The 12237-nt window shown below is 63.7% G+C and overlaps 1 protein-coding gene across 2 annotated transcripts; it reads right to left on the reverse strand.

The window, feature by feature from the left end:
- Positions 1 to 1498: 1498 nt before the first annotated feature.
- LOC119094884 (arginine kinase) lies at positions 1499 to 11175 on the reverse strand. Of its 2 annotated transcripts, XM_037217791.1 has the most exons (4): positions 11086 to 11175; positions 10403 to 10602; positions 3008 to 3144; positions 1499 to 2499 (listed from the first exon to the last, which is right to left on the reverse strand). In XM_037217791.1, exons 2-4 carry the CDS (start codon positions 10569 to 10571, stop codon positions 1735 to 1737), a joined length of 1071 nt encoding a protein of 356 aa, XP_037073686.1. In that variant the 5' UTR covers positions 10572 to 10602; positions 11086 to 11175; the 3' UTR covers positions 1499 to 1734. The 2 variants fall into 2 exon arrangements, with proteins under 2 accessions (XP_037073686.1, XP_037073685.1); XM_037217790.1 differs by lacking the exon at positions 11086 to 11175 and having other exon boundaries at positions 10403 to 10632.
- Positions 11176 to 12237: the final 1062 nt, after the last annotated feature.

A 12237-nucleotide genomic window follows, 5' to 3' on the forward strand; every position in this document is an offset into this window, starting at 1 on the left:
CCGGCTCCGCGTTTCTCGGTGTCTCGATGTAATTGAAGACACTTCGAGGCGTTCGGGCTTCTAGCGGGAAAACGTCATTTGCTTCAAATGCGCCTGGGTGGGCGAGCATCCCGTGCTCTTTTCACCTTCATCAAACATCTGCGGATAATTTCACACTCCCCTCTGACTTAATTGGCGAAGTCAGCAAACCCTAATTGTCGCTCTTGTCCCGGGTGATGTGCTGACGCGGGTAAACGGAAGACAGAGCCGACAAAGGGGAGGTCTTGTCGGCGAAACGCCAAAATGGCGGCCGAACCTGGTCGGGCTGAAAGTGACGCAAACCCCGGCACGAGACAATCGAAAAGGTAATGTAATTTAATAAATTTGCCAATAAATTAACACAATTTGTAAAAAATCCCCACCACGACCATTCACACGTCAGAACCCGCTGTCATCTGCGATCAGTGCTTGATCACCAGCGCCGAGCAGGTTTCGCGGCCGGCCGGTCGCCTCGCGGGGCCGAGGCCGGTCAGGGGTCCCACCCGGCCGGCTTCCACCGGCCGCTTGTCGTGAACGCCCGGCTCGGCGTGGCACCACCGATCGGGAGAGAGCTCGGCGGGGGGCCGGTGGCGGGCGGGAGGAGGGCGCCGACCGGCTGCAGGAGGTGAGCGGCGTCCGCTGGCGTGTGACCCGACTCAAACTCCTGAGGAGGGCGGCCAGACTCCAACTCCTCAGACAAGTGAGCCGGCTCAAACTCCTAGGGAAGGTGATCAGACTCAAACTCCTAAGGCGAGTGACCCGACTCAAACTACTCAGGTGAGTAGTTTGAGTCGTCAATGCTACTCAAGCTCCTCGGGCGGGTGACCCAAATCACCTCGCCGCCACCAGGGGCGCTGCGACTGCGATGTAACCACCGGCGTGACTTCGGGAACATACTGCCTTCCCAATTTGGCTTGAATGGACGCTTTCTGCCTTTACTTCGGTCGCAAAATAAACGCTTTTCACATCCTCTCTGCCAAAAATGTCAGGCAGTGTCAAAGCTCAGCGCAAAGCACGACTTCCTCCCCCCCCCTACCCCATTCCTCATCTTTTCCCTTCCCCATTTCCATGTGGGGGGCCACAGGCATGGCAGCGACCATCCAACCCAGACTTTCGCCCGGTTACCGGCTTCCGTCGGCCCTCGCCTCTGGTCCCCGGGAGTTCAGACCCAATCCCCGCTCCCCGCTCCCGTCTCCTAGCTCCCGGCCCACAGTGGCATTCTGTCCCTTGCGCGTCGCATGGTCCCATTCGCCCCCGTCTAGTGTCCCGTGGCCCGCGACCTGACGTGTGTCGCCTGCACCTCGGCGTGTTTTCCATTATTCGGCTGTCTGTCCCGTTCCCTGCGTCCAGAGCGTCCGTGCCCGACAGCTGATCGGTAGACAGCTGTCGCCTCTCCCTACCAACCAGAAAGGGCACAAGGCGACGGCAGCGCTCGCGGCGGTCGCCCCAGCCGAGCGCCGCCCCGATCGACACGCACCGCTGGACGATCAAATTTTATTGGCCAGCCGCGCCACTCCACACGTTCACAGCAATGGCGGCGGCGGCGGGCTGCGATCCACGCCTGGATTCGCGCAGCGCCCGCCGCCCGCCGAGCTCGGCCCGGCGGCTGCGACCCGGCACGGGACGGCGCGCCCGACCGCGAGCGGTCGGGCGGCGCGCGCCCCCTCTCTCTCTCTCTTGACTCTCCCTCTCTCCGGCCGGTGCGCGGTCGGCCGCCTACAGCGACTTCTCGATCTTGATCAGCTCAAGGATGCCGTCGTGCATTTCCTTGACGGCCTCGTACTCGGTCAGGCCCATGCGCCGCTTGTTGGAGATGTCGTACACGCCGCCCTCGGCCTCAGTGTGCTCGCCGCGCGTGCCGCGCACCTGCAGGTTGTACTTGGCCGCCACCTCCTCCAGCTTGGCCTTGTCGGCCGCCAGCTTCGGCACCTTGATGTGCACCGAGGCGCGGATGGTGGTGCCCAGGTTGGTCGGGCAGAAGGTCAGGAAGCCAAGGCGGTCGTGGTGCGAGAACGGCACGCGCTTCTCGATGTCGTTGGCGGCAGTGACGAGGCGGCGGTACACCTGGCCCAGGTCGCCGCCCTTCTGCATCGAGATGATGCGCAGGTGGTCCTCCTCGTTGCACCAGACCAGGAAGGTCTTGTTGTCGTTGTGGTAGATGCCGCGGCCGGTGGGCCAGAAACGGCAGGCGTTGGCCGCCTGCAGGAAGCGATCGCCCTCCTTGAAGAGGAAGTGGTCATCGATCAGCTTCTGCTGCACGTCCTTCGTCATGCCGGCCAGCGGGTAGTACTTGCCCTTGAGCTCGCCTTCCATGTTGTTGAGCGTGCCGGACACCTTGTCCTGCATCTCCTTGTACTGGGCCTCGGTCAGGCACGGGTTGAAGGGGTACCCCTGCATGGAGCGGCCGCAGCGCACGCGGGTCGAGATGACGTACTCGCCCTCCGGGTCCACGTTGCCAACCTTGTTGACGTCGCCAAAGTCCTGCAACAGCGGCGGCCACGTCAGCCGGCGGGTCGTCACGCGAGGAGGAGCGCGGCGTCGGATGGGGTGGGGGTGGGGGTGGGGGGGGGGACGCTAGGTCCGTCGGGACGAGCAGCACGTGGCCGGGCGCGCCCGCGCCAGCCGGGCTCCCACACAAATGTCTTCACGGCGCCACGTGCGCACCAGTCACCAAGGAGGGCACGCGCAACAGCTGGGAGGCAAACCAACTACAACCATCACACCCGTTCAACGCACATGCCACAACACAACCAACTCGTCCTAGCCTTACACCGGCTGAACGCACGTCCTAATAGGGTGAAGTCCCTGACAAGCAATGACCTGCCGCATGCCACAGTCGTGCAGGCCCAGCGTCCACCGACGCGGCTGCGGCTGACACTCGGGCTGGAGAAACTCCAACAGCCGCGCCTTCGCCTCCGCGGACCGACCGACCGACCGACCGACCGACCCCGGCAGAAGCCTCCACCGCCAGGTCACCGCGTCAGCTGACCTTGGCCGGGTGCTTGTCGGTCTTCTTGAAGCCGCCGTGGTAGTCCTCGATGATGGGGTCGAAGAGGTCGGCGAACACGGTGTACGCCTCGGCGTCCGGCGCGTACACGCCGACGCCCGAGTCCAGGTTCTCCACGCCTGCCGGGACAGACGAGGACACGGCGTCAGACGGCGTATCATGAGGCTGGTGAGCCGCACCGGCTCAGCAAGGCTCTTCGTGCCAGTGGTTACCGCGCAGTTGAGAGTATGTCTGCGCGGATCTTAGCGCACACTTCTTGTGGAATAAAGCAATAAGGAACATTAATTGAAATACTTCATGGCCCCATGCACATCGAAGAGGTCAGCTACTTCAACTACACGAGGTTTGGAAAAAAAACACCTTCAAAAATGACTATCGAAAGCAGTGTACTTATGCATCGTTTCATTCGTTTTCATTCGGTCATACGCGAATTAATTTACCAGTCCATAATTCGCACTGCTTCTTTAAGGCCAACTACATTATATAACTAATTCAAAGGAGGGCTCTCTCACTGTGTGCCCACTTCACGTACGAACGTTAAGTGTCCCAATCGCAAAACAAACGGCCGCATCCCGCGCCCACCGGAGTCGCGCCGGCCACGCCCCGGTTCGCGATACGACCACGTCAAGTGGCGACGCCAATCGCCCCGGCCGCGGTGGGGCGGCCCGTTTTTGCGCTCTGTCTGGCCTGAGCGAGGACCCGGCGCCCCCGCCGGCGCCGGGCGGCCACCCTCCGCAATCACGCGCTCCATCTGGTAGCGCTGGGTACGGTCAGGCGGCGAGACACGCGGCGGATCTGGCAGCCCGGGCACGCGGCGGATCTGGCAGCCCGGACGGCAGCGGTCGCCGTCACGGGACACCGGAGTCACGAGACGGGCGGCGGTCGGCCGGCCGCCACGCCCGTCCCCGGTGCCGGTGCGGACGCCCCGCGGTCGACGCGCCCGACTCGAGCCCGGCACAGCGGGCCACCGCCACCCACCGCGCTCCAAACGCACTGCGAGAAGCGCGGATGTAGGGGAAATCATGAAAAATGCGTGCTTTTCAGTGATTTAAACAAAATCATTGAGGCAGTGCACTGGGATATATCGATTTCAGTTGAACTAGCCTGGACTGCAAAAAACTTCACCTGTTACATTGTCTTCAGCCACAGGAAGGCATCGCACTGCGATGAATGCGGAAGGGCACGGCCACCTCAAATCCGACACAATTTTCCACCCGATGCTACTTCTGGTCAATGCTACGGCCGTTGTTCAAAACCGGCTGCTGCAAATCAGTGCTGACTACTTCCGCTGTTGTTCAACATCAGCGGCGGCCTTGGCTGCTGTTCAATACTGGCTGCCGTTCTTCCACACTGGCTGTTATTGTTCAGAGCTGGCTGCTGTTGTTCGATACCGGTGGGCCATCGGCGGCCATCGACCGGTGTCTACTGAACAATCGTATCGCACCATCGGCGGCCATGCCCAGCGTACCACCGGCCGGCGTCCGGTGCGCGTGCCGAGCAGGCGGCGGTGGCGAGTCGGCCGCCGCCGCCGCCGCCGCGCCAGGGCCGCCTCGCCGTTAAACGGACGACGGCGCGCCCACTTCTCCTCGAGGGGAGAACGGAATTCGCTTGCGGCTCGGTTAAATCGTGGCTTCGGGCTTTGCAGCTGACGGCGGTGTTGGAGTCTGCAGCTGGATGTGGTCGGCGGACAGTCGGAAAACCGGCCGGAGCTGGCGATGTTGCTCACGCGAGTTTTGAAAAACGTTACGGGTCTCGGTCTGGTCTCCGACAGCTACGCCGCCGGCCGTAGCTGTCGGACTTATGACGGTTTTAAGTCGACTTATGACGGTTTTAAGGCAATGTCATATAACCGATCTAGAGCAGCCGCTAAGACTGTCTGCTGTCTGACTGTCTGCTGTCTCCCCGATAATCTGCGTTTCCACGTGGGCCCGCTGGCCATTTCCCACTGATCATAGCCAGCGCGTCGAGTCGGCAGCGCCGCTCGGTCGTGTCCTGCCGCGGCAGCTCGAGCGCTGCCACACGGATGGACCCAGAGCACCGCGCCGCTCGCAGACCGCGGCCGGCCGGGCCGCCGGCACGCACCCGAGCTGCCCTGATCGATACCGGCCCGGCCCAAGCCAAGGTCACCGGCCGCAACCTCTGCTCGGCCGGCCGACGCTCCGGCGGCGGCGGCGGCGGCGGCCTTGCGCGCCAGACAGCGCCGTCTGCGTCCGGCGCTCGGCGAACGGGTCACGCCCCGCACGTCGGCCACGGGCATCCCGTCCTCGAGAGGCCTCGGAGCGGCGCTGATGGATCGCCGTCGCCCGCAGCGCCAAAGCAAAGCGCCGATTGGAAGCGCGCGGCAGCCCCAGCAGGCGTCAGCGGACCGACGCCGGCGCCGGGGCTCCGCTGTTGCCACGCGGCTTCCTTCCCCCCGCGCGTCAGCCGCTCCCCTGATTTGAAAGTCGATGGCGGAGCGCACGGTTCCACAAAAACGCCGCCGACGGGGGAGCGCCCGGGGGCCGGCCAGCGGCGCCGCCAGAAATCCGGCCCGGAGGGTTACGCCTCCGCGGCGGGCAGGCGGCGGAGCGTTGGACAGATCTCCCGCTGGGAGACGGCCCGGACCGCGCTTGATGCGGTCCGCGGCGAGGCGGCGCGAGCGGCCGTCATCGCTGGCGAGGAAGAGGGGTGGCGGCGGGGAACCCAGACAGACGACGCCACGCAGCAAATGCGGAACTGTTTTTGTTCACAAATGAGGAGCCAGACGGCGGGAGGGGGGGGGGGGGTGTGACGTGGGAACGCGAAACGTAGACATGGCGCAGTCGGAGGCAAGTGCGCTCATGGAAGCGCCTCTTTAGCTTTGTGACGCGTCTGAACGCGTTCGCAAAAACCCTAGTTTTTCAGCTGGGATGCATGTCGGTCACCATGTGCTGTCACGTCGCAGACATGATAATGCTAAGCTCATAACCACCGAAAATTGGGACCTCACATCCCAAAGGATTTCATATCCTACGCGCGCGTATGTGCTCATATCCATATCCCATATCCATGTCCACGCCCATATCCCACGTGTCCCCAAAACCCTCAGGGTCTTTTACCAATGCGCCGTGTGACTGTTTCCCTTTTCTAATGACAAGACCGGCAGCCAAATTCGCCTTCGCAAACGCATGCCTGCGCAGTACACTTGCCAAAACAGTCACAACATGACGCCGAAGAAGCCACAGCAGAGGCGCGACATACCAATACGCCGCGATTAGTCGTCGCTAACTGCGGCACCACCCGTCAACGCGCAGGTAACGCGCCAGCCATCCCAGCCATCTCGGCCAATGCCACGACTGCCCGGGCAGCAGCGTGGCGTGCGGGCCGCGCACACCTCGCCCCGCTCGGTTTATTTGCCCGCTCTCGGACCGCCAGCAAGCAGCGGGGCCGGTGACGCGGGCAAACTGCCGCCCGCACACGCGCCGGCGTTTCCCCGCATCCAGCCTCTCAGTCCGCCCTACGCAGCGTCCCCGCGTGCGTACCTCAGGTGGCGTGTCGATGCCGACGTTGGCCAAGTCCGGCCCGAGGGCCTCGACCGCCTCCGAAATGGCCGGCAGGTGCGTTCGTCGTGCGACTGGACACGCGCGCTTCCATTCCAATTTCCGCCACTGGGGGGGGCTCGCGTGGGTCCTGCCGCCACACCCCGTAATCGGGTCCTCATGACCGACGTCACAGCTCACGGCAGCCCGGCTCTCTCCAGGCCAGCAGCGAAGTCCTCCAGGCGAGGGACGGTCAGGGACGGTCAGGGACAGCCAGAGACGGTCAGGGACAGCCAGGGACGGTCAGGGACAGCCAGGGGCGGCCAGGGACGGTCAGGGGACGGCCGGGGTCGTCGGGTCGATCACTTCTGGCCCAGCAACGGCGCCCGCAGACCGACGGCGGCGGCGGCGGCCGCGGTGTCCAGGTCCCGTTCCCGCCGCTGTCACCCGCGCCGCGGCGGCCGGCTGCGGACCTCCGGCGGCGTGGGAGCGGGCGGGCCGGCCAGCGGCGGCAGTGGCCGCGACACGGCTCCGCGCCTGTCGCCAGGCGGCGCCGCGCTGTGTGCCGGCCTGGGCCAGTGCAGGGGGCGTGTCCCGCCAGGGAGCGGCCGAGCGGGGCGCGCACGCCGCCCGCCGTCACCGACCGCCGGGGGCCGGGTGTGCGGCGCGGGGGGCCGGCCGCGGCGCGCCAGACAGGCCGGCCGCCGCCGGCGGCTGCGGGCCGGCGGCGGCGGCGGCGGCGGCGGCAGCTGCCCCGCCCCGGACGCGAGTTTGTTCACCCCCTGCGCCGGCCCCCGTCCCCTCCCCGCCGCCGGCCCGGTCCGGCGGCCGGTGAGTCATGCTCTCCGCCGCCGGGCCGGCCGGCGCACCACGTGGTCAGCGGACACGCTCCACGCCGGGGCTCGGCCGGCGCGTCTCTCAACCCGCCGGCCGGCCTGCCGGGTGCCAGCTGGCCAAGACCGCTCCAGTTGCGCCGCGCGGAGCACCGCGGCGAGCGGGGGGGGGGCGCCTCTGATAACCGCCCTCTGACCGCTGAGATGACGTGAAATAGGTTCGTTCGCTAAAATTTGGACCACTTTCTCTCATGGCAAGACTTTGGGAAATGTTTCCGCTAAAATTTGGACCACTTTCTCTCATGGCAAGACTTTGGGAAATGTTCAAGGTTCTGAGGACGATAGGAAGACTTGGTCTTAAAGGTCGGATGGTTGACACGCATGGTTTTGCTTTGAGCCGGCCAAGAAAATCTGTCTCGCATGCATCACGTACATATTTTAATTAAATTAACGCCTTTGGTGTCTGTTAGAGGCCACTACCTGCAAGGTCGCAACAGTGGGATCCATCTAGCCGTCGAGGTCCAGACGGCACATCACTGTCTCAAGTTAGGATGCGTGGCTAGTCTTCCTTCCTCAATCGGAGTTCCAGAGCGTTGCATTTTGCTCATTTCAAGCTTGGGTCCCGACAGCACAGAGCACCTTCTCACGTTGAACGACCCTGTAGTCTGGTGTCGGCGGATCCCCGCAAGATGTCGGCCCCCGGCCCCCCGACCGTCACGCAGTCTGCGAGCCCCTCGCGTGCCCGGTGTCTGGCGGCGGTCATCCATCATGGCAGGACACAGAGAAGTCATCACTCAAACGCACCCGGGCGGAACAACGGCAAGGGTCGGCTGCCCAGGGGCGGGGCGGAGGAGGGCTCGCCGGCCCGGGAACGTAATCCAAAGCTGGCTGGTAGAGCGGCCGGACGATCACCCCTTCACTGGCAAACTGCTGCAATTGTACCGGTCTTGGCGACAGGGGGTGGCCACCGCCACCCCTGGCATAGAGCATCCTCCACCCCTGAACACGCGACGGCGACGATGATTTGAACCCCAGGGCGCGCCGACTGCCCTTACCGCCTGCGGTACGCTTACGCCCTCACCCCGACCAGGGACGCCGCGCACCGTCCCGTCCCGTGACGTCACGCCCCACCGAGGGCGCCGACACGGCTCTGCGCGGCCCGGTGACGCGCCCAAGTGAGCCCCTGCGCGCCTGCCGACCCAGCGCCACGCCACGGCGTCACGATCGGCCGACAGGACCGACTCGGGCGGGGCCCGCCTGCGCGCCGGCCGGGTGGCAGCCCCCGCCAGGGCGTCGTACGGTACCCTGCCTGGCGGTACGGCAGGTGCTAGGTGACGCGTCACTAGAGGGCGTGACGCTGAACAGACCGGCGTCGGCTGACGCAACGCAGGAAATGATGACATGGGCCATGAGGACTGGCCTGGCCCAACGAATACCACCGGTGCCTCGTGCCAGATTGTGCAGCATACGGGTTACATAAATCCGTTGCAAAATCCGGATACGCATATGGAAGTGTATGTGCGGGGGGGGGGGGCGCACAGCAGCAATGCTCCCTTCGGATATGTCCGGCCTTGAGTGACGAAAATGGAAAATCACGAAACAATGGAAAATTTCCTTGGAAAAAATCCTTGGAAAATCACGAACCAAAAACGTCAAACAGCCCAATTTACTCCGTTGACTACAGTGCGGCACAGGGGGCGTCCGGGGAGAGACAAGGAATAACGTTATGAGGGTTCAAATGGCGCCTGGTATCTACATCCCCCTCCCCACATGGGTCCCGGCAGGGACTCCCTCCGCCAGACAACACGCGGGAACCTGGGAAGGCCCACTCACGGCCAGCGAGGTGCGGGTCTGACTGGATGTGGGCCAACGCGGGCGGGTCAGATACCTTACGAGTTCTGTGCCTGCGCGTGGTTCTGTGCAGGAGTTTCTGTCCTGCGCGTGGGCCTGTGCACGAGGTTCTTGTGCCTGCGCGTGGTTCTTGTGCAGGAGTTCTGTGCCTGCGACGTGGGCCTGTGCACGAGTTCTGTGCCTGCGCGTGGTTCTGTGCAGGAGTTCTGTGCCTGCGCGTGGGCCTGTGCACGAGTTCTGTGCCTGCGCGTGGGTCTGTGCAGGACTCCCGCCGGAACCCGCATTGCATTCTGAAGTCCACCGCACTGCCATTGAGTCTGGGTGAAGTAGATCCCTTTGGGTATGTGTAAGGCGACACAGCAAAGCGAGGTGAGTGATTCGAATGCAGACGTCAGGAGCAACGTAACTGAGAAGGCTTTTAGCAGCAGGCTCTATTTGTGCACGAAGTCAAACACAGCCACCACAGGAAAGCCCTTAACAAATATTGTCTTGTATAACCTCCTTGCACACCCCCGTCCAAAGGGCACCCCTGTCTATTATATCTGTCTATTTGCTTGTATCTAATACAACCGCAATGGACCCCACAGCAACTGATCGGGACATGTGTCCATGCTTCCTCGAGTCGGAGCCCGGGCCGGCCCAACGCTGCTCTGTTCTGCAGGTCAGAGACAGGCTCGGAACCCTCGAGTCAGAACCCCGGCCGGCTCAACGCTGCTCTGTTCTGCAGGTCGGTGACGGGCTAGGAACCCTCGAGTCAGAACCCGGGCCGGCTCGACGCTGCTCTGTTCTGCAGGTCGGTGACGGGCTAGGAACCCTCGAGTCAGAACCCGGGCCGGCTCGACGCTGCTCTGTTCTGCAGGTCGGTGACGGGCTAGGAACCCTCGAGTCAGAACCCGGGCCGGCCCAACGCTGCTCTGTTTTGCAAGTCAGAGACGGCCTCGGGACCCACACCGGCACAGCCGGTCAGCGGCGGAATCGGTTCCACTGAACCGGAATCAGTCACAGGAACGCCAGCAAACGTGAACTGCCGTGACGAGATTAGCTCTCCGCAGCCCCTTCCCAGAACCAGGCCGGAAAAATGCCATCCGCTTGAGTTGAAGGCCGTGCGAGGGGGCCTGATTCACGCTGAAAGGGACGCCAGCGGAGCGAGCCGGGGCGGCCCGGTCCCCCCAAGCCGGCCCCCGACCACCACTCACCCGACTGGATGACGTCCAGAAGAGTCGAGCCGAACGACGTCTTCTTGTTCTTCAGGCTGTCGAAGACCTCCTTGGTGAGGTACTTCTTCACCAGCGACTTGCAGTCGGTGGCGTCCTGCAGCTTCTTGAAGCCGGCTTCCAGCTTCCGCATGGTGGCGTCATCAACCATGGTGATGCTGCCCTCGGCTGGTGCACTGAGGCTGGCGGAGGAGGTGCGGCATGAGGCGACGGCCGAGCACGCGGCGCACGCACACCAGCAACGGGGGGAGGGGAAGGGGAGTTCTACACCACACACCGCACGGCCAGTGCTCGCGCCGTGACCGCGGCAGCATACACGACCGCAGGTTACGACGTCCGCTCCACGGTAATCGCCGCGGGGCCGGACTGGGCGCCGGAATCTCCGAACAACGCCCTCACAGCGAGAAGCGGCCCGGGGACGGCGGACGGCAGAGGCCGGCCGCCCTCCGGCACGCGACACCGCAGCAAGGCGGCGCCGTCCCACGCGCGCGGCGCACCTCAGCGCGAGCCGCACCCCTCAGTGGCGGACCCCTCCACCCACCGCGCTACCCACCTCAGCGCGAGCCCCACCCCTCAGCGGCGGACCCCTCCACCCACCGCGCTACCCACCTCAGCGCGAAACCCACCCCTCAGTGGCGGACCCCTCCACCCACCGCCCTACCCACCGGAGTTCGGTTCGGGAACTGGGGGGAGCCGTGGGAGGGGCCGGCGGACGCCGAGAAGCGGCGACGTGACGTCACTGGCGAGCAGCTTCGCTGTCTGGACGCCAGGCGACGCCAGCCGTGTCGAGCATCGATTGGCTGAGGCCGGGGGCGCGGGCGCCGGCAGGCGGGACCGCCAGCCCGCGGCCACGCGATCGCAGAGGGGTGGACGTTCTCCCCCGGATCGCACATCGCCACGGCGAATACAGATCACCAGGGAGATTGTTCCCTAGCGACCATAGCATAGAGCATTGACAGCAAAAACAAACCGATGCATGGAGATGAATGCGGGAAGAACCGGGCTACGTTAAAAAATTTGCAAGGAACTGACCAGGGAGCGGTCCCGCTTCGTGGAGTAAAGAAATGTGAACATCTTCAGACGCGTCCTCACGCTTACGCTGATGGAAGTCGAACTGGGGAGGGGGCTTCTTTGACTTTCGCTTGGAACTGGCAGACCTGACGTTCTTAGGAGAGGGTGCGTACGTTTTCAGCTCCCTTACGCAATTTATGGAACGTACGTGGCCCAAGGTTAAGTAAAATATTCGGATATTCGTGTAAACAAAAGATCAAAAAGCATGCCCTGTTGTTTGACGACACGCCAAACAATAGACGTGCCTGCGGCACGCTCAACTCGGTTTTCAACGAACATTTTTTGAGTTGTGCTCCGCTTCCCCGTCAGGTCACAGTGAGGCCATGCGTACGCCCCTGGGTCTTCTGGTTCCCTAGCGAGACGCCACGTTTGAAAGTGCGTCTTAGTGTTTGAGCGATTGCAGTGACGCTAATGTTTGCTCTTGCGGGAAGCGGATAATAAACACACCTCGTGACATCTGTGACCGACCTTGCCAGGGAACACCGGGATCGTCCATGCGTTAAGCCGATAATTTTTAGTCATTTCTCAACTTAGCCTGCTCCTGGTTATGCACCAGTTACGCTGGGCACGGGTTATGTGAACACCGGTTACGCTGGGCACCGGTTACGCCAGGCGCCGGTTACGCCGGGCACGGGTTATGTGAACACCGGTTACGCTGGGCACCGGTTACGCCGGGCACCGGTTACGCTGGGCGCCGGTTACGCCGGGCACCGGTCACGCTGGGCGCCGGTTACGCCGGACACCGG

The sequence above is a fragment of the Pollicipes pollicipes genome, unplaced genomic scaffold (assembly GCF_011947565.3).
Source record: "Pollicipes pollicipes isolate AB1234 unplaced genomic scaffold, Ppol_2.1 Scaffold_4219;HRSCAF=4965_pilon_pilon_pilon, whole genome shotgun sequence".
Taxonomy (NCBI): Eukaryota; Metazoa; Arthropoda; class Thecostraca; order Pollicipedomorpha; family Pollicipedidae; genus Pollicipes; species Pollicipes pollicipes.

Coding starts and splice junctions, on each gene's coding strand:
- LOC119094884 (XM_037217791.1), bottom strand. CDS start 10,571: ATGGTTGATGACGCCACCATGCGGAAGCTGGAAGCCGGCTTCAAGAAG. Junction 3,145..10,402: donor TCTGGACGTCATCCAGTCGG/GTGAGTGGTGGT, acceptor CTGTCCCGGCAG/GCGTGGAGAACCTGGACTCG. Junction 2,500..3,007: donor CCGACAAGCACCCGGCCAAG/GTCAGCTGACGC, acceptor CCGCTGTTGCAG/GACTTTGGCGACGTCAACAA.